This window comes from Silurus meridionalis, chromosome 3 (assembly GCF_014805685.1).
Source record: "Silurus meridionalis isolate SWU-2019-XX chromosome 3, ASM1480568v1, whole genome shotgun sequence".
Lineage (NCBI taxonomy): Eukaryota > Metazoa > Chordata > Actinopteri > Siluriformes > Siluridae > Silurus > Silurus meridionalis.
This window is the reverse complement of record NC_060886.1, coordinates 27,479,725-27,502,399: the sequence shown is the minus strand read 5'-3', so window position 1 is coordinate 27,502,399 and position 22,675 is coordinate 27,479,725. Positions and strand designations below refer to the sequence as shown.

General features: G+C 39.3%; 1 protein-coding gene, 1 long non-coding RNA gene and 1 other non-coding gene across 3 annotated transcripts; all 3 read right to left on the bottom strand.

Moving 5' to 3' along the window:
* Positions 1-4,415: 4,415 nt before the first annotated feature.
* On the bottom strand, positions 4,416-14,371 carry LOC124382967. The gene is given in 3 exon segments (XM_046845347.1): positions 4,416-5,067; positions 13,288-13,713; positions 13,716-14,371. Coding segments are annotated over 3 exon segments (1,023 nt in total). The 5' UTR covers positions 14,218-14,371; the 3' UTR covers positions 4,416-4,972.
* Positions 10,716-10,827, bottom strand: trnal-caa. Its single transcript has 2 exons — positions 10,790-10,827; positions 10,716-10,761 (listed from the first exon to the last, which is right to left on the bottom strand). It is a non-coding gene; the product is annotated as a tRNA-Leu (tRNA).
* Positions 14,372-15,940: 1,569 nt separating the features above from the next.
* Positions 15,941-16,210, bottom strand: LOC124382981. Its single transcript, XR_006925160.1, has 2 exons — positions 16,177-16,210; positions 15,941-16,051 (listed from the first exon to the last, which is right to left on the bottom strand). It is a non-coding gene; the product is annotated as an uncharacterized LOC124382981 (long non-coding RNA).
* Between the last annotated feature and the right edge of the window lie 6,465 nt (positions 16,211-22,675).

The following is a 22,675-nucleotide window of genomic DNA, read 5'->3' as shown; positions in this document are numbered from 1 at the left end:
CACACACACACACACACACACACACACACAACAATAACTATATTTAGTAGTTATATTTGGGGGTGCAGCTATTGATTCGTTAAGTAATCAAGTTTTCTACCCATTAGTCCAATCGATTAATCGAGTAATCGGATAAGATGCATTTTTTTCTTTATTAATGAGCGACACTAAATATACAAGAGAAAATAAGAATAAACAAGTAATTTATTTCCTTTTTTAGAAAAATTTGTTTTTATTGCTGAAATTGCAGTCTGTGAAAACTAAACCCATTGAGTGCATTTAAGTGCATTTTATTAGCAAAATACAAATATATAAATAAACTCTGAAAAGAAACCGTTATCATCTCAGCATGTCACTGCAATAGCTGTCCTCATCCAACATGGGCACGAACCCACGACCCTGAGATTAAGAGTTGTGAGTGGAGACACGACTGACTGTTGCTGGCAGGTGGTGCGTCTTTAAATAATGCCTCTACGGTGGTTTATTGAGGCAGTGCAGTGTGAAAGGTGCCTGCAAAATTGTCTTGAACTGAGAGCTAAGACACCCTGTTTGACAAAAGTGAGGTTTTTAACATGTGGGGTCACATCACCACATACACACACTCTAACGATTATCAGCGTCTTAATTAGGACCACCGGATTCGGCGGTGCTCGTCAGAAAGGTGTCCCCAAGAGGAATATAAACTTTTGCCTTCTCAGTGCGCCAGTGCAAAAGCTTTTTATTGCTCATTGTGTGAAAGGAATGAAATACCCTGAGGTTAAGAGTCTCATGCTCTACTGACTGATCCAGCAGGAGACATCACCTTTGTTGACCTGCTCCAGCAAAACACTAGCACATGGGCCTCATGCAGAACACACGCCGGCTACTGACTAGCGGTTTAAGGACAATCAGTGCCAATGTAGCTTTCAAAATTACCAAACAAAACAACGCCAAAGTCTCTGTGGTGCAACTTGTGTACTGTGTGTCTTGTAAAGACGGCTAATCAGCACGAATTCTCCATCTTTCCTCAGCCAATGGTGCGACTTTGTCCGTCTTTGTTCGGCCAATGCCGTTCACCAGCTTTCCACCTTTCCATCTTTCCTTGGCCAATCATGCGCTTTATCTTCATCCTTACTCATCCAGCCACAGAGTTTTTAATTCTTGAGGAGTTTTACTGTAGATCGCGGCACGGATATTCTCTAGAAATAAACTTCGAGAAAATTCAGGTAAAATGAACTACACGAACATTTAAGCTTTTCTAGGATGTTATTGTGCATTAAGGTAGTTTTTTTGCAAGCTCGGCACTCAGCATAATTTTTCATGCTTCTCTCTCTTCTATATTAACATCATCAACAGAATCGTAAATCTTTCATATTTTTCAAGTGCATGCATTACGCTACACCAGGGGTCACCAACCTTTTTGACACCGAGTGCTACTTCTTGGGTACCGACTAATGTGAAGGGCTACCAGTTTGATACACACTTCTGAAATAACAAATTAGTTTAATTTACCTTTAATAATATGTTATTATTAATAATTAATGATATTTATCTATGTCAAACTCAATTGCACAGGGGGGCAAAACTCAAAGCGCACTTTAGGTCGCGGGCCGAACAGGATAAACATTTATTGAACACACTTAAACAATGTTTTTTTTTTTAACATAAATATGAATAAATACAGACAGGAATATTATTCCAGAATAAATCAACTTAAACTTTAAATAAATAGCTCTTCATAAAAATATATCCTGTCAAAATTATACAAGTTAGAAATATGAACATGCTGCAAAAAAACCCTGAACAAATAAATAAAAATTTAGCTTTCAAGTAAACGTTAAAACAACAAATTAAAACAATCAGATTTATTTGCTCTTATGCCATTTTATTAAAAATAAAATAACCTTAAACTTTAAATAACTTAAAATATTTTGCTCTCCATAAAAATATCTCCTGTTAAACACAAGACGTGTCACAGCTTCATCATGCAGCTCTTCAGAAACTCTCCCTCAGTAAATAACTGGTTGATGTGACTGATTTCTCCTCTGTTTTCACACCAGCTTCACTTTGTGATTTTGCTCTGGTAAAAAACGTCTGCTGAAATGTCAGATTCTTCTTTAACTCTTCTACTTCCTGTATCTTCTGCTCTGCATTCAGGTTTTTCAGCTTATCCTGATGTTTTGTCTCGTAGTTCCGTCCTAGATTCAGTTCCTTAATTACCGTCACATTTGCTCCACTAATAAGACACACGTGTTTACCGGCAGTGTCAGTAAACATTTACTCAAAATCCCATCAGCTTTGAAAGGCTTTGTTTTCAGAATCAACTTTTCTCTTAGCCACTGTGAGGCGCTGTTTCACAATAACTTTACAGCAGGGTTAAATACATCAACAGAAGATCGACTTGATTGACGCTGGAATGTTCCCAGGTAGTCTAGCATTCGGTAAGGCAGCCGAAGCACTGCATTATGGGATCTGTAGTTTGTGTTATCAGCGCTTCATATCGCTGGGCCATTAATAACAATAATAATAGATCTTTATAAAATCATCTCGCGGGCCTTGAGTTGGACACGTGATTTAGACAGTTAGTTTCATTCACTGATTCATTCATGATGAAAGAAAAAAGTCTTGGAAGCCTGAACTTTCTTCTGTCCAGGAAAACACTCACACTCAACCTCATTACATTTATCTGTACTTCTTTTCAGGTCCAGCCACATGCAGCAGCTACATACTTGGACCGTCCTACAGAAGAAAACACACATCCACCATGCAAAGAGAAAAAGGTACACACACCCCTACACTTCCACAGAGTCAGTGTGTGGAATGAAACTTATTGCTGTTCTCTTTAGCCTACAGATGTGGAAACTGCTCTGAGGCTGAGGATTCTCCAGCAGAACCAGAAGGAGAGGAGATGCAGAGAAGAGATAACATCAAGGTAGATACATTTCTCTACATGTAGATGTACACACATGAAGCTTCTCTGTTCATCAGCATTCTGTTACACAGAAACGAGTCATGATTGAGATCAAACTGCAAGATGAAGGACAGCAGGCTGAAGGACACAAAGAACCATCAGAAATGGATGAACAATATCACTGACAATGAAGCTATAAGAACAGATAAACAACCCTATAATATATTACAGTGATTTATATGTTGATCTAAAGAACTAAAAAAAAGAAAAGTAGATTCTTAATCACACACCGCTTGGCATTTACCTCAATATGGTTGACACTTTTCTAAATGTTTTACAAAAACAAATAATTGATTGTAGATGTAGAAGATGCCCCTCCACCTCAATTTCTTGCCTCCTGCTTTTTGGAAAATCTTTTTTTTTTCCTTGTATGCATATATTTCCATCCATCCATCCAACCAACCACGTCCCTGGGTGGGCTCGAACCACCAACCTTTTGTTCAACAGCTGAAAGCCCTGACCAATTGCACCAAAAGCTGGGGAACAGTAGTCTGTTAAGGGGTGGGAAGAAGGAAAAAGAAGGAGAAAAGGGAAAAGAGAAGAAACAAATTAGAAAAAGAAAAAAAAAAGAAAAGGGAAAAGAAAACCAACCTTTCACATTTCTTATAGTTTTGGGCAGACTGATGTTCATGTTTAACTAAAAATTGGCTTTTTATGTACAGTATAGAGAGTAAAGGAGAGCGAGAACTTTACCTCTCGACAAGCTGTGAGAAAAATGAGTGAACTTTTCTCCATGTGATTATCAGCCAATGTTTTGTTTACTATAGTTACTAGAATACACACAAAAAAACATCCAGCATGAGAACATTGTGTATGTGAACTGACCAGTCAATGCAGGGTTTGCTTAGAGCACTAGCCAATCATCAGAGGTGGCAAAAGTACACACATCCTTCACTTAAGTAGAAGTACAGGTACTCATGTTTTAAAAACGTTTGTAAAGGTTAAAGTACTGACTACACTTTTTTACTCAAGTTAAAGTAAAGAAGTTTGGGCTCTGACATTTAGTACTTAAGTAAAAAGTAGCCGTTACCACTACATGTTTTAGTGTCACACAGGCATATAGGCATTAAGATCTAAAATCAGATAAGACTGACATAGATAGATAAGAAACACACAAATAGAAGGATAGAGAAGACAAACAAGTAGACAGAAATTTGTAAAATTAGTCTTATCAGCCACTGAGGGGATGAGAAACACATGCTTGTATGTCTGGATGGCCGAGCGGTCTAAGGCGCCAGACTCAAGGTTCAATACCTTCCAGGAAACTGAGTGTTCTGGTCTCATGGAGGCATGGGTTCAAATCCCACTTCTGACAGTGACTTTATTTTCATTAGAAATCAAAACAATTATAAAATAATTATTCTCCTTTGTTTTTTTAAACACAGACATACAGAATGAACAATTAAATGGTTACTTAATACAGTGGTCCCCCGGTTATCGAACTTAATTCGTCCCTTAAAACCGTTCGAAATCCGATATGTTCGAAAACCGGACCTAATTATCCCATAAGAAAAAATGGAAAACCAATTAATCCGTTCCCGAACTCCACCAATACCCAATAATTACCAATTTTTTCCTGTTTTTAGCCGTATTAATGCTGTCAGGAATACCCCTGCCCCGCCCTCTTCGGTGGCTGTCATACCTCTGTGCTTCAGGGAATGCCCTGTTCCCCCGCCCGCATTGAGCTCACCGCAATCGGGCTTCCTCCGTAAAGCACCGTGGATATTATTTATGGACTGCCCTTTGCCGGATTATCCCGATCTCTGCGGGTATTTTGTGTTGGCTCGGTAAAAGTATAAATTAACAACTTTACAAGAGTAAGAAACAAAATGATTACTGTACTTACCGCTAAATATCACTAATATTGTTCACAAACAGAAGTTGCTCGCACTGGGTTGGGCAGCGTGGGTGTTCATGAATGAGCGAATGATCAGGAGGCGAAAGTCGGAATACAGCTCGCTCGGATTTAATGACGAGCACACATCCACACACACACACATACACGGCAGTCTTTAGGAAGTTTCAGGTGTGTGTGATTGTAGCCGGAAGCTTCATTGAGAGAGCGTAGGCATGGCAGCCACCGAAGGGGGCGTGGCAGGTGGATACCTGACATCTTCCTAAAACACAGCAATGAGAAGAAAGAAGTTCAAAAATGAGTTCTGAATTTTTAGCATTGATTAAAAACTCAAATAGATTCAAATGATTTTTGTTCAAATAAAAATTAAAATAGCTGTGCTACTGTGTTCATGGGGCACCATCAGTGCAAAGCTTTTTCAGAAATGGCAGCGGGCAGGTGTGAGTGCATCTGCACATACAGTGAGGCGAAGACTTTTGGACGATGGCCTGGTGCCAAGAAGGATGGCAAAGAAGCCACTTGTCTTTAGAAAAGACATCAGGGACAGACTGATATTTTGCAGAAGTTACAGGGATTGGACTGTTGAGGACTGGGGTAAAGTTTACTCTGATAAATCCTCATTTTGATTGATTTGGGGCATCTAGAAAAAAACTTTTGCAGAGAAGAAAAGGTGAGCGCTACCATCAGTCCTGTATCATGCCAACAGTAAAGCATCCTGAAACCACTCATGTGTTGAGTTGCTTCTTAGTGATTGAGTGGGCTCACTCACAATTTTGCCCGAGATCAAAGCCATGAAAAAAGAATGGTACAAAAACATCTTCCGAGAGCAACTTCTCCCCACAATCCAAGAACAGTTTGGTGACAAACAGTGCCTTTTCCAGCATGATGGAGCTCCTTGCCATAAGGCAATAGTGATAACCAAGTGATTTGAGAAACAAAACATCTGCATTTTGGGGTAATGGCCAGGAAACTCCTCAGACCTTAATCCCATTGAGATCGTGTGCTCAATCCTCAAGAGGCTGGTGAACAAACAAATGCCCTTTGATTGACAGCATGCCTGGGTGAAGTGCAGAGGTCTTGAAAAAGAAAAGTCAACACTGCAAATATTAACTTTGCATAAACTTACTGTAATTAACAATAAAATCCTTCGATACTTATGAAATGCTTGTACTTATAAATTTAGTGTATCATAGTAACATCTGACAAAAAGATCTAAAAACACTAACGCATCAGACTTTGTGAAAATTAATACTTGTCATTCTCAAAACGTTTGGCTGCGGCTGAACACGTGAGACTGCGCTATGTGGGCAGTGCTATATTATATTCATAATGCATAATATCGGCAAGTACGATCCAACTTAGCTATCGGTGTCTGTAAAATCCACTATCGATTGATCTATATGCTGTGCTGTGGCATGCTGAGGAAATCTCGCTCTTACTTTTTTTGAAGGGCTTTTTTATTGGGATTTAATGGGATTTATGTGCCTTTTTCTGTTTGCTAAGAGGAATTTGTAAACTGCAGTACGAAAAATCAGCAGTAATAAAATAAGATATTTTCAACATCTTTTTATATGTTGTTTTGCACCAAACTATAGAGTAGTATTGAATTGCATTTGAATTGCATTGAAACTCAAAAACACAGTCAATGCACATATTATAAACCTGCATATAAAGATCTCTATATACATACAAACTGTGTAAAGCCCATCTTTTCTATTTTCTACATTTTTTTCTCTTCCACCATTGTCCTCAGATTAATAGGTTCTTTCCAATGTAATACAATATTCGTGGCAGAACCCTTCCATCTCTATGTTTTAAAGTAGCGTGACATTCATAATCCAGGCTTTAGCCTGTTCATGACCTTCTAACACTAAAGCCACGTCAAACCACGGCAAGTGTACCTACAAGATCTGATGCACATTGTGCACATATTTCAATAAATTTGAAGTAAAACATACCCGTATTTTAATATAGTATTAGACATCACACACACACACACATTGTAGCAGTCCAAATACAATGTATGTATTAATCCAGGAGCGCTGTCAGCATCTATTTCCAGACAGCCTTCTCTGAGCATTTAAATACAGTCCAAAATCTAATCACTTCAGAAGCACTGCTATGGGGAGTACCTGATGACTGGTGGTGTTGTGTTCCGGTCTCCTCTCCCCGGCGCCACATCTGCTAATTAAATAACCGAAGATCCCCGTTCCGGCGAGTAGGACTGCACACGCTAGTGCAGGGCCCACCATGCGGACGGTTTGATGCAAGTCAGGGTCTACTTTCAACCGAACAGTGAAATGGAAATTGAAATTGAAATTGATCGGCATTTTAGAGGTGTCTTTTTAAAATCACAAATCGTTTCTGACTAAAAAATTTCCTTCTAAACGTTGCTAAGCAACGCCTTCACATCATCATGCGATGACGTCATTTCATATTTGAAATGGAAAACTGTGTCTTTATGTAACAGAATGTATACAAAAAACACAATGAGTTTTCTCAAATTGTCTGGTCATCTCAGCAAAAATATTATTAGAAATATTGTTTGCATGTGTCATGTTTAAAAATAGATTAAATAAAAAAGGGGCATATGACAAACTACATATTATTCTAAAGGTCTAAACATCAAGCTTTCACTGCTGCAAATCCAGGTGTTGTGCCTAATTCCGACCCCCCTGGCTGAAGTCTACCCCCTTCGCGTGCACGCGGACAGTACGGTCGTGTTTCCTGTAGATGGCACTTTAAACACGGAAGGTTCGGTCAAATGCTTCACTGATCCTCACAGCAAACGTTCAATTTGACGAAAACTATCCTGTAGATGGCAGCAAAAACCCAGTAATCATTATAGCTTTTTAAACTCACCTGCCTGAATTCTACCCCCTTAAAAGAGTCACTAAAATGGGTCTGATACACCTACACAAGTAATAATGTATGTGTAAATTACTACATTTACTTCTATTAACATGAACAGCTTTAGTATTTAGGGGGTATTATTTAGGCAGGCTACTTTTAACCCACTTGCCTGGATTCTACGTCCCTATTTTATTATTTTTTTTGCGTTAATACCTAAAGAGTCACTAAAATGGGTCTGATACACCTACACAAGTAATAATGTATGTGTAAAATATTACATTTTATTTTATTAACACGAACAGCTTTAGTATTTAGGGGTATTATTTCTGAATTATTTATAATTTAATATTACAGTGGAACCTCGGGTTACGAACGCCCCGGCATACGTATAATTCAGGTTACGAATCGCAGTTCATCAAAATTTTTGCCGATGGTTACGAACAATATATCGGGATACGAACGTCGCTCACCAAAAAATCGCAGGCAAGTTGGTTGTTTTTGCTCTATCCACGCAGCTCGTCACATCAGTTAGCGTCCTGTGTCCCTAGCGAGAGCATCGTGTTACTTATCCGCTTGAACTTTTCCCGGCAGCAGCGTAACAACTCGTTAGTTGATGCTCGTGGAATGATGAGATGGACAACATTAGCCAATGCATAACCACTTTACTTGTTTTTATGAAGATAGATTAGCAGGGTTACAGTCTTTTCCGAAGTACAATACCCATAATGAATTTCACTCTGGACTTCAATACCAACTGATGGTAGCCTTAAAGAAACAGCTCTCATTTTCCCTCTAATGCAACAATTGTCTCAGCGTTCGTGTTAATAACACTGTCTTTAATATTCTATAATATAATATATAATAATATATAAATAATATAATATAATAAGATTCTCCTTCCAAACAATAACTCTCCCTCCTCCCCCTTCTACGAACGTCGTCTCCTGCAGCGAGTCTTCTCAAAGGGAAAGTACCCGCTAAAGATGTTTTCCTCTTTTGTATGTTTTTATGTGGTATGATTTTAATATAACATGTTAAAAGTAAATAATATTAGTGAATATTGGCTTTATTTTTATTTCAGTAATATTTTTGGTTGTCCAGAACGAATTACAGAAGTTTCTGTTCATTATTATGGGGAAATTTGTCTCGGGATACAAACTTTTCAGGTTACGAATAAAGTACCGGAACGAATTAAATTCGTAACCCGAGGTTCCACTGTATTTATTATTATTATTTATTTAAAGAGATACACTCGCTAAAATATTACTCCAGCAAACGTAAAAGTGCTCTCTTCAAACTTTCACATGAGTGAAAGTACAAAACTATTTGCTCTTAAATGTCTTTAAGTATTTGAAGTACTATGATGTGTTATGGCTGTTTGGAAGCTGAGCTTTTGAAAATAACAATCTTGGTTAATTAGAACCACTGCACTTCACCTGTTTTAGATCATGTGCTGCATGTAAAACTAGGCATAAAAGAATTAATATTTTACCAAATAGTGTTAATATCGATTGATTTTTATTTTACAATATTGAAGCTTCAGATAGTACAAACTTCGGTGAAACAGCTCCTGTAGCGCTGCTTCTTTCGGCTGCTCCTGTTAGGCTTCACCACAGCGGATCATCTACTACTCTGTCCTTTACATCTGCCTCTTTCAGGCCAACTACCTGCATGTCTTCCCTCACCACATTCATAAACTTCCTCCCTTGCCTTTCTCTTTTCCTCCTTCCTGGCAGCATGTTCCTACTTTGCACATATCCAAACCATTTAAATCGGCCCTTTCTCAACTTATTTCCCAAACGTCCTACATGCGCTGTCCCTCATTTTTAATCCTGTCCATCCCAATGAAAATCTCAACATCTTTAGCTCTGCTACCTCCAGCTCCGCCTCCTGTCTTTTAGTCAGCGCCACTGTCTCTAAACCATACAACATCACAGGTCTGACCACAGTCCTATAAACTTTCCCTTTTACTCTTGCAGATACTCTTCTATCACAAATCACTCCTGCCACCCACTCCACCCTGCCTGCACTCTTTTCTTTACTTATCTAACACACTCTCCATCACTTTGCTCAGTTGACCCCAGGTACCAAAACACCTCCACCTTCACCACCTCTTCTCCCTTCTCCCTCCTTGTTTCTCCCGGTATGTCATCTGGTCCAAAAGACTTTCCACTCTTTATCCTCTTAATCGCTGCTCTCACTTCCTCCTTACTAATCCTATCCGCTTCCTGCTTTTCCGTCTACACGATATCCAACCTTCTCTCTCTATCTTATTTTCCTCATTCATCAGCTGCTCAAAATACTCCCTCCATCTTCTCAACACACTCTCCTCACTAGTCAACACATTTCCATCTCCATCATTTATTGCTCTAACTTGCAGCACATCCTTCCCAGCTCGGTCCCTCTGCCTGGCCAATCGCTACAAATACTTTTCTTCTTCCATAGTGTCTAACTTTACATAAAGATCCTCATACGCCTTTTTCTTGGCTTTTGCCACATCCATCTTCACCTGCTGCTGCATCTCCTTGTACTCCTGCCAACTTTATTCATCTTTCTGCCAATCCAACCTCTCCAAATCACCAACCTCTTTCTCCTTATGCTTTCCTGCACGTCCTCATTCCACCACCACGTCTCTGTCTTCCTTTTTCTTCCCTGAATCTTAAAATACAGTCTTCCTCCTTCAGTTTTCACTATCTTATTCTTCTTTCAGTCTTCACTGTCTTCTTTTCTTCCTTTTTACCCCCAAAACCATCCTATCTATCTATCTATCTATCTATCTATCTATCTATCTATCTATCTATCTATCCATCCATCCATCATCCATCCATCCATCCATCCATCCATCCATCCATCCATCCATCCATCCATCCATCCATCCATCCATCCATCCATCCATCCATCCATCCATCCATCTGCCTGCTTGTCTGTATTAACTGTTTTTTTTCCTTTCTGTCTGTCTTTCCCGCTATTAAATAAACATCTACTTGTTGTGTTGTTTTAAAGACAAAGGTAAAAAATCTTTGATTTTTTTTGTATTTCTAATGAAAATAAAGTCACTGTCAGAAGTGGGATTTGAACCCACGCCTCCATGTGGAGACCAGAACACTCAGTTTCCTGAAATGGTATAGAACCTTGAGTCTGGCGCCTTAGACCGCGCGGCCATCCTGATATACCAATAAAAGCTATATTTTACAAATTTCTGTCCGTATGTGTTTTATCTATTCTTCTATTTGTGTTTCTTATCTATGTCAGTCGTATCTGTTTTTCTGTCTGAATGACTATATACCTGCTCATCTTTCCTATTGATTCATTGATCTATCTAATTTATCTATCCATCTGCCTGCTTGCAGAGACGGCAAAAGTACACACATCCTTCACTTAAGTAGAAGTACAGATATTCATGTTTTTAAAAGACTCTGGTAAAAGTTGAATTTCTGACTATACTTTTTTACTCAAGCTAAAGTGAAGCAGTTTGGGCTTTTAATTAGTAGTAAGGGCTTCTTATTTACTTGTTTTAGTGTCACACTGGTAACTGGACCTCATATCATATTATTATTAGGGCTGTCAATCAATTCAAATATTTAATTGCGCTGTTCTAAATGTGAAGAGAGATGACGAAGATGGCAGAAAGCGCCCCTTATCTGTTTTCTTTACTTTACAAACAGCATTTTGTTGTTATTATTATTGGGTACAAAAAAAGTAGACCCTTTACATATTTGAATGATGTGTTGCTCTTATCTGTAAGATCAAAAACACAGTAATTTATGTTTGTTTCGGTGTTATGAGAAAAAAATGCCACAAAACGTGCAGGCGTGTTTGTCGCCCCAGAGGGTAATTTGTCGAATGTGTGCAACATGGCGGATTTCATTGCTAATTTGAGACTTAACGCATCAGTAAAACAAATGTTTATTGATTAAATATTATTTTTTGGTAAAGTTTTATTTTCATTTTTTTTATATCTGAGCAAAGAAAAGACATGGTAAATAAACGTGTGTTGCACTGAAGGTTTTAATTTCGCCTCTTTTATATTTATTTATTTATATTTTCATTTAAAATGGTCAAACAGAAATGCGCTGCATTTATCACGCGTTAATAAAACCAGATAATTTTACCAGAAAACCAGCAAAACCTTATTAGAAATTTTGTTACCTAATAAACGTATCCAGGCTGAACAACCACCATATAGAACACAAGCAGAGAAAAGATGATGATGATGAGAAAAGAGGTGAAATGTCTCTGTTCTCAGTCATGTTTTCATCATTGACTCCCTCTGTCTCATTCATGTTAACCCCAAACTCTTGATTGCTATTGGTTTCCCTTTGATGCACGCAAGCCCCAGTGGACTCATTGATGGTTTTGCAGATTTCAAGCAGAACCTTGCTGAACTAGCAGTAAAGGAAGCAAATTATCAGATGCTGCTGGAAGAAGAAAAGCAAAAGGAATCTATAAGGGAGCTAGAAAAACAACAACACAAGACACTAGAGGCACAACGCAAGGCACTAGAGGCACAAAGGCATAAGTTGGAGCGATTAGAGGAAGCAGCTTGATGGGTCCACGCTGATGCCTTGTGGTGGTGATGTAGCAGAAGCTGTAACTGGCGCTTTGAAGACCCTCCGTGGCCCGTTGTAGACAACAGTTATTGGAATCGATGCGGGTCAAGCTCTTACTGTAGCTAACCCCTAGCCAGACAATGGTGAAGCGTACTGATGTTTCAAAAAGCCTTTATTTTGTGTTCAGCCGTCAGCCTTTCCTTTGGGAAACACAAAATCTACCTTTCCTTGATGAGAAACCTTTTCTTAGTGAAACACCGTAAGAGCTACAGAACAGATAAATAACAAATAAAACAATCAGCTCTTACAAACATAAACATGAATAGCCATTCAAAAGAAACCCCCTGTGATGTCACACGATGATGTCACAGATGTGGCAGTGACAACAACACATTAAAAACACTTCACAGTTAAATAGATTAACCAAAATATTAATACATATACACATCAAACAAATCAATCATAGTACCTTGTTCCCGTTCCAGCTAGGTGCTTATTTATCCCTTACTTTCCTTAAGAACCTTGTGCTTAATTATCCCTTACTTTCCTTAAGAACCTTGTACGATTTCAGAGCATTTAAGCGACATGACTTTCCTTTACCATGGTGTACGTCACACTAACTAGTGGGGGGCAGAGTCAAAGGATTATACCATAAGGGGGCGGGGCTAAAAGACAATACCGCATGGGGGCGGAGTTAAAGGACTATACCGTATGGGGCGGAAGAGACCAAACAAAATGGAGCTCAAAATCATGGTGAAGCGTACTGATGTTTCAAAAAGCCTTTATTTTGTGTTCAGCCGTCAGCCTTTCCTTTGGGAAACACAAAATCTACCTTTCCTTGATGAGAAACCTTTTCTTAGTGAAACACCGTAAGAGCTACAGAACAGATAAATAACAAATAAAACAATCAGCTCTTACAAACATAAACATGAATAGCCATTCAAAAGAAACCCCCTGTGATGTCACACGATGATGTCACAGATGTGGCAGTGACAACAACACATTAAAAACACTTCACAGTTAAATAGATTAACCAAAATATTAATACATATACACATCAAACAAATCAATCATAGTACCTTGTTCCCATTTATGTCGAAGCTCATCAGTAAGAGGATCGTCCCAGCCAGTACCTCGCCTGCACATCTCTTGAAGAATGCTCTTTGCTTTGAGGACGACTGGCGCTACAAACCCAAGAGGATCGTACAGTGAAGCTACTGTAGATAAAATGCCGCGTCGCGTTGCAGGCTGTTCTTTGAGGCTGACGTTAAGCTTGAAGCGGTCAGACTCCACATCCCATTGAATCCCGAGAGCTCTCTCGAGTGGCAATTCATCAAATGAGAGATTCTTATCCTTCACGTTGGTGGCTCGTTCGGAGAGTGGTATACTCTCTAATACCTTTTTGTCATTAGACACAAATTTATGTAGTCGGAGACCGCCCATGGCGCAGAGTTCACGAGCTTCCCTGGCAAGCTGAATGGCATCTTCGGTGTTTTCGACGCTATGAGCCCATCATCCACATAAAAGTTCCTCATAACAAATCTTGAGCCTTGAGGGTAGATGTCGCGATTCTCCTTAGCTAGATGTTTCATCCCATAGTTTGCACATCCCGGAGACGAAGCTGCACCGAACAAATGTACCTTCATGCGAAACTCGGTGGGCTGTGAGTTCAAATTTCCTTGCTTCCACCAGAGGAAGCGCAAGAAGTTGCGATCAGATTCAACCACATGGAACTGATGGAACATCTTCTGAATGTCGCACATCAACGCAACTGGGTGCTGTTGGAAACGGATGAGAACTCCACCTAAGTTGTTCAACATGTCGGGCCCAGAGAGGAGGTGCTCATTCAAGCTTGTTCCTTTGTATCTGGCTGAGCAATCAAAGACCACACGAAGTTTATCTGGCTTCTTCGCGTGACGCACACCATGATGGGGAATGTACCATCTCTCCCCTTCACTCCCACCGTCATTGACCTGCTCAGCATCTCCCTTCCCAATGACTTCCTCCATGACCTCAACATAATGTTCCTTATACCTTTTATCCGTTGTAATCTCCTTTTAAGGTGAAGAAGGCGTGTAATAGCTGAGCCTTTGTTGTCAGGCAGGCTGGGTCTGGTTTTGAAGGGCAGAGGCATTTCATAATGTCCAGACACATTTTTCCTTATTCCTTCTCCAGTATGTTAAGAAATGTGATGTCGTCTTGTGACACAACTTTGCTGTCGTCATTGCCATCTTTGAAGTCAGACTCTAGAACGCGAATGACATCGGTAGGAGTTAACGGAGGTAGCTCTTTAACTGTAATTCTGTGACACAGATGATGTGTGCTCAACACATCCTGAGTTTGTAGTGAGCGCCTACAATACTCCATCCTAAATCAGTCCTTACAGCATAGGGTTCCTCGTCGTCTCCTAAAAGGACCTTCCTTGGTGCCATAGCTCTTGAGCAGTTGTAGCCAATCAAAAGACCTACTACACAGTCCTTCAGTGGTTGTATTTCATCCACTATTTCTGCCAGATGACTCCATTTTTTAGCCGTCTCACAAGTGGGAATGTGAGAGCGGTTGACAGGTATGCAGTCCTTTGTATAGGTGACCGGAAGATCGACTTGAACTGCAGAACTATATCCTCTAACACGAAGCCCAGAGACACCTTCGCTCGTGATCACCGTATCCCTGCCGCTCATAGTCGTCAACTTCAGTTTCACTGGATACTTGTCAGCATTAAGACCATCACTCACTTCTTGGTCAATGAACGTAGTATCGCTTTGAGTGTCGAGCAGTGCATAGACGAGTTTCTCAGTGGTTGGATCATTTTATGATGAAACCCATACTGGTATCACCATAGAAGTGTTTGATGAGCTTTCACCTGCTACACTGAGTGACGTTGCAGCAGCACTTTGATTTGTTTCTGGTTCTGATGTAGTCCTTTCTCTTTATAGTTGTCATCATGCAGGGCTGTAGGATGCTTTCCTTTACAGTGGTTACAGAAAAGACGATGACGGCAGTCTTTCACGCTGTGGCCGGGTTTCAGGCATCCATAACAGAGTTTCTTCTCCTTTATATATTTGCGTCGCTCAACTAATACCATCTCAGTGAACTTGTAGCATGCGTGTAGTTGGTGTCTATTATCTTGACAAAAAATACATGAAACCTTAACTTTCCCTTGTTCTGACTTGTGTTTTTCATTTTTAGTGACTATTTGAGTGGTAAACACACTAGCTTTGGTTTTCTTCACATCTCTGAGGTTTCTCTTCTCAGTGATAGAATCTGACAAATGAAGGGCATGGAAGGACGTAATGGGATTGCAAGCAATCTCGGCTTCGTCTGACGTGAATCTAGCAAACTCTTTGAAACTTGGGAATTCTTGATTTTCATTTAGACTTTGCGTGACTTGTCGGTTCCAGCGTAAAGCTGCCCAGTCTGGTAGCTTGTGAACGAGCTTCCGATTTTCTTCCCAGTCGTTTAATATGTCGAGACCCTTGACATGAGGCATGGCATCTTGACAAGCATTCAAAAAATCTGAGAAGCGTCTCAGTCCTTCAGCATCCTTCGATGGAATTCTCGCCAGTTGGTGAGCTTCTCTAAACGCCTCTGAATAGCGAATGGCTGGCCAAAGCGACGATTTAGTTTGTCCCACGCGTCTTGGTATGCTTCATTGTCATTTCGGTAAAAGTTGCCATCTAAAGCCTGCCGTGCTGAGCCACCAATGTACTTTTTTAGGTAGTATAGTTTTTCGGCTGGTGTGATTGCCCTTTGGTCTATGAGTGAAGTGAATGCTGCCTTCCATTCAATGAATTGTATGGGATCGCCGTTGAAGACAAATGGCTCGCCATTCAAAAGAAACCCCTGTGATGTCACACGATGATGTCACAGATGTGGCAGTGACAACAACACATTAAAAACACTTCACAGTTAAATAGATTAACCAAAATATTAATACATATACACATCAAACAAATCAATCATAGTACCTTGTTCCCGTTCCAGCTAGGTGCTTATTTATCCCTTACTTTCCTTAAGAACCTTGTGCTTAATTATCCCTTACTTTCCTTAAGAACCTTGTACGATTTCAGAGCATTTAAGCGACATGACTTTCCTTTACCATGGTGTACGTCACACTAACTAGTGGGGGCAGAGTCAAAGGATTATACCATAAGGGGGCGGGGCTAAAATACAATACCGTATGGGGGCGGAGTTAAAGGACTATACCGTATGGGGGCGGAAGAGACCAAACAAAATGGAGCTCAAAATCATTACCTTACTAACTCTTTTCTAAGAGTTAGTTACACTCCCACCAATCATGAGTGAATAATGGGACGTACACAGACTACATTAAGCACGAATGATTTAAACTGAAAATTTACCTTCCCGAAAAACCGTATAAGAACGAAGACAATTTATGCCAAAGTTGTAACTTAGCAACGACTATGTACTATTATGTACTATAGAGGGAAGGAGCAGATTTAATTAGACTCCAGCAACAGAACGAGCTTCTGGATTGGGCGCTCGACTTCTGATAACTCGTGAAGACGCCCCTTTTGCCAAGCTTACGGTCACCAAGCTGGAGTTTAACTCTCCGCATAAGTCCGTCTTTGTCAGTAGTGACCTTTGAAACTCTACCCAATCTCCACTCATTCCTCTGCAAATCCTCTCCTTTCAGGATTACGATATCTCCAACTTGTAAATTCCTTCTTGGAGCATGCCAGCGCTGTCTAAGAGCTATGTTGGCGAGGTATTCCTTTCGCCATCTACTCCAAAACTGTTCTGCAAGGTATTGAACATGTCTCCACCTTTTCTTGCCATACATATCTTCTCTGATGAATTCACCTGGAGGAGGTAAGGCCTGGACAGATTTCATTGTCAGAAGATGATTAGGGGTGAGTGGTTCGAGGCCATGGGGCTCACTGAGATTGTCAACAGTCAGAGGACGGCTGTTGACTATAGCCATAGCTTCATAGAAAAAGGCCCGTAACGAAGCATCATTTAGTCTACCAGAGGAAAGAGCGAGAGTGGATCTTAGGACACCTCTCACAGTCCTTATATGTCTTTCCCACACCCCTCCTGAATGGCTAGCATGGGGTGCATTCATTCTGAAGTCGCACTGCCTATTTGCAAGAAATACAGCAAGACGATCTGCATCAACTTCCTTTAGAGCTTCTCTGAACTCATTTTGGCTCCTACAAAGTTGCTTCCTGGGTCAGACCTGATCAGACGAACAGCACCACGTATGGCGATGAAACATCGAAGGCCGTTGATGAAAGCATCTGTCGACATGTCCTCGAGAATCTCAATATGGACAGCACGGAACTAAGACAAGTGAAAAGAAGACCGTATCTCTTGTTCTCTTTTCTTCCTTGTTTTGTAAGGAATGGCCCGAAGCAATCCATGCCACAGAAAGTGAAAGGAGGGGATGGCTCCAACCGTTCTGGCGGTAGATCGCCATCTTTGCTCCTCCATAGGTCTGCGTAGCCGTCTACAGATGACACATTGACGAATGTAGGATGCAACAGCCCGGTTGATTCCTGTAATCCAGTAGCCACTGCGCCTTATTTCGTTGATAGTAAGACCTTTACCTTGATGTTTCATCTTTTCGTGATGATAAGCAATAATCATCCTTGTGATGTGATGATCTTTGGGAATGATTGCAGGGTGCTTGAAGAAGTTGGGAAGAGAGGAGTTGCATAGCCTCCCTCCCACCCTGAGTATGCCGTCGTCATGGAGAAAAGCGTCAAGAGCGTGCAAAGGATTATGCCGTGGTAGAGGGATTCCTTTGCTCAGCAGTTTTAGCTCTTCTTGATACACATTTTTCTGCAGAATTTTGATTAGATGATGTTCTGCCTCTTCACGTTCGGTTACAGTGGTGAGATTGTTTGATCTGTTATTGCTTATGCGCCTTAGAATGCGTGCAATTGCTCGTATAGTTAGCGACCAAGATGAGAACTTAGACAGACGATCAATGATGCTTGCGTGTTCCGTGGTTTTAGTACTGAGTGCTAGAACACTCCTGACCTCTGGATCTCCGACTGATAACTCTGGTACTTCCTCTGTAGCCAGCTTTATTTCCTTGTTCCATAAGAACTTAGGTCCGCAAGCCAGGTAGATGATAAAACTCACTGGCAGTCAAGCCCGGAGGCGTGGTCAGCAGGATTCTCATTTGTCGGGACATATCGCCACTGTTGTGGGGCTGAGCTGAGCTGAATCTTTTGAACCCGGTTAGCTACAAACGTGTGGAACCGTCGCGCTTCATTTCTTATGTATCCTAAGACCACTTTAGAGTCAGTCCAGAAGAATTCCTCTGCATTAATGCATCCCAATTCCTCCTTAAGCATGTTGCTTATTTTCACGGAAACAACTGCTGCTGTTAATTCTAGTCGTGGGATGGTTGTGACTTTGGTTGGAGAGACACGTGATTTTCCTACAACCAAGGCACAATGAACATCTCCCTTTTCGTTTTGAAGTCGCAGGTATGAACACTGACCGTAACCCCTCACACTGGCATCAGAGAAGTGATGCAGCTCTGTCTTAGAGACCCTTCCAAATCCAGCCGGTGAGTAGGTATGGGCTATGGTAAAATTATCTAAGTGGGCTAGATCTCTTTTCCATTGTTCCCATTTATGTCGAAGCTCATCAGTAAGAGGATCGTCCCAGCCAGTACCTCGTCCCAGGCATTCCTTTTAACCCTTGACATCTCCATTTCAATCAAAGGATGAGCACTAAGGCTCACACTTTTATTGGGGGGTTTGTACCACAATGTCAAACCCCCACCCTGGAAGACACGAAGCAGGACAAACCCTGACCTCTCCAGCTGACTTCAAAGCAGCATTTACCTGATAACACAAGCCAGTCTCTATACCTTACACAGTACACACACACACACACACACACACACACACACACACACACACACACACCACCCTGAAAGCCATATAACCCCCTGGCCTCTCTGGTTGACTTCACAGGGACCCTCAAACCATAAAAAAACTCTCAAAACTCGGCCCCAGTATGCCTGTTTGTGACACACACACACACACACCACAAGAGAGCATTCTTTTATTAATTAAACAATAAATAAAATGTTCCTCATCCAATGGCATAAACCTATATCTTGTATGTATTTTCTCTTTAACAATAGTTATACTCTAAAAGGTTTAGTAATGTACCTCAGTTTTAATGTTGTTCCTTCTTTTGATGTCAAAGTTGATTTAAAATTATCTTCTCTTTATTTTTATTTTCCTAACAAGGGTGCATTGTATACACCAGAAAATAATGTTGTATTAACATAAGTTATATATTAAATACTGGTCCCGGTACCTTGTACCTCTGTTTTAATGCTGTCTTTTCTTTCCATGTCTAATATCAAAATGATCACAAAATTATCTGTTTCTTATTTTGCAAACAATGGTGCATTTTATTTGATCATGAAATGTACCATACTGTCTTAATACACTTTGGATAAAACTTTAAGTTCTCCAAAGCAAGTATAACCCAGAAACCATGCCCACAAACGCATTTTTATTTTCACATCTCTTTTGTTCAGCTAACACAGTTTTTCTAGTTGAAATTACTTGTAATTATTCTCCAATGTGTCCCAATAAATTATGTGAACATTTTTCTATGAGTTTTATGCACAAAGATGTTTTGTTAGCATTTACACAATGTTATAAAATAAAACTATAACTGCTGACTTTAGGTTTTGTTTGTTTATTATCTTGAATGTCTTAAATACAAACAATGTCAAACAATAGCCCCACTGTAAAAAATTTTAAAAGTTGAGTTAAACTTGACTTAAAATAATAAGGCAACCTATCACAAGCACTTTTATGAGTTAACTGAACAAACAGGGTCTGAAGACCATGCAACTCAAAGTATTTTGTTAAGATCCTTAGTTCTCACAACATATTATCAAGTTTACCTAACAAATAACAACAAATATTTTTTGTTTGCTGAATGCAATTAGGACAGATTGATCCATTATGTATTCATAATTATTTTCATATTTAAAATTTAATAAACCACAACAAATTTCTCTCCCTCTCCATTTTTTTAATAGTTGTGTCCAAAACACAACATTACAAAGTCTGCCATATGACATACGTCTTCTGCATTAGGCATGTTTGTACAAAACTACAAATGTTATCAAACAACATTGGAAAACTTTGTAACCTGTATGAAAACTACAACATTGTTTGTTTCAACATAAAATGAAAGATGAGCTTCCAAAAACCAAGTAATATTTTGTCTAAAAACCCAAAACTAAAAGCATCTGAGCAAAACCTAAAACCACACTCCAGTCAAACAGTGTATACCGTATTCTTATTCAACTGATTACCAAAGTACATAAAAATCCAAAACAGACATTAATAAAAGCATCAGAGTAAACCTCAAAGATTCAAGGTTCAAGCATTGTATATAGCTTTTGTATTATTTTGGCAAATCATCATTGAGAATACATTAACACTGCATCTGAATAAAACTAAACTCTTGCTAAAGTACAGTATGATATGTAACAGTGTATCAGAAAAAATAGTTAGCTTGTACCAGTACAGCCAGATAAAAAAAAACCTCAACTCAAAACTTCAGTATTCCTCAAGACTGCAAAGTTTGAATCGAATGATACATTGTTATAAAGAAGAATGTTTTTTTAAATACTTAATTACTAAAGTATAATTGCAACAATCATTGTCTTATTTGCCATAGCTTCAGTGACCTCTGCAAAATTTACAACTACAACACTTTCAATTTTAGTGACCGGACTCTCGCAGAGCAGGTACCGCCAAGATCCATGAAGATTTTCTGAATGAATTCAAAGGTATATTTCAGTTCTTTTGGGTATTCCATATTGAGTGCATACAAGAGACTGAACAAGAAAGCAAAGGTTTCTGGCAGATCTGGAATATCCTGTAGAACAATGGCCTGTTCCAGAATTATCGCACGGTTTATCACAGTGGCCAGTAAAACAGGAGTGCCAACATCATCTTCAACCACAGTGAGAACTCCGATCTTTACCCCTCTGGTGCTGTGGTCTTCAGGGTCAGTGTCCTAGGAGATTAAGTGATAGGAGGGGGTATTAATTGACATGTAAACGTAATTACTAATTGTTATTAGTGCCCGTGCGATGGTGGTGCTTGCAGCTTTATTTTTATAATGTGCAAACAAAATGAACAAATGTAATGCTAAGCGTGCTGCCAAATTAGAAATAAAGTTTGAAAAGGGCAACTTGCCAGACACAATCTGAGTATGGGCAGGGCCAGTTTGCCCCTTTGTGACCTCAACCATGATGAAGCCTGTAATGCTTTACCAAGACTTCTGTATCAGGATTTGAAAATGTACAATATTTGCATTGCATTACTTCCATATTTTTCTTTTATTAGTAAACTACTAATTTCCAAAAACATTTGTTTCAGCAATTTCACACTTTTTCAATGTAATTTCAAACTAGCTAACTGTCTTGAGCTAAGTTGGTCTGGATAGCCAACGACACAATCCAAAGTTATATTCCTTGTGTTGCAAATGCATATGACTAGCAAACATCACGTTTAACTCTCATTGCATTACTTGTGGATTTTTTTTCCAATAAACAAATGACTCGTTTGAATTCGCTATTTGTTTCAAATCCAAGCATTCAAAACTCTGAATGAGGTTCAAAGCTAATAACCGCAGAGAATCAGTAACAAGCAGCTAAATTCAAATACATAGTTATTTTGGGACACCCACATCAAAGCTTACACGTCAAAAATTATGACGTTAAATTAGATGATAATTTAAAAATGATTAATACATAACTTACCTATGATTTGGCAGAAAAGCTGGACTGCTTTGAACCGGCACGCTTCTTCACATCAACAATACACTGGTAAAAGAGATTAGGGAGTTAGCTTGGTAGCACATCACATTAAATGAAAAATGAAAAAAAAAAAGTTATTCGATTATGAAAATGATTGACAGATACCTGTGACTCAGCAGAAACTGAGCATTTCAAATAAAAATATTTTAGTTCAGTTTACTTTTTAAATTTTATTTAGATAACTTTTAGTAAGTTGGCTTTTTTACAGTGCATACCTCCTAACAGAAAAAAAAGAAAGTCAATAAAAATCCTGGAAAAATGTCAAATCAATAAAAAAAACAAACTGAAGATAATTGAAGATTCACTTTTAATGTGTAAAAGGCTTTGACTCTATGCCTTAGATGCTTAAAACATTAAAACACCAATAAACATGTAAAATAAAACATTAAAACATAGAAATTCAACACTGGATGGTCTGCCTACCTTTCAATAATGTAACACTGTCAACAACGTCAACACGTACCTTACAAAATACACTGCAATCAATGAAAATGTTCAAACCAACAATAAAATAAATTAGTATAAATATAAATGAAATTCAAATAAAATAACGAATAAAATGGCACAATAAAGAATCTGAAAGGATGAAAAATAAAACGCACAAATCAACAACAAAACAAATGAAA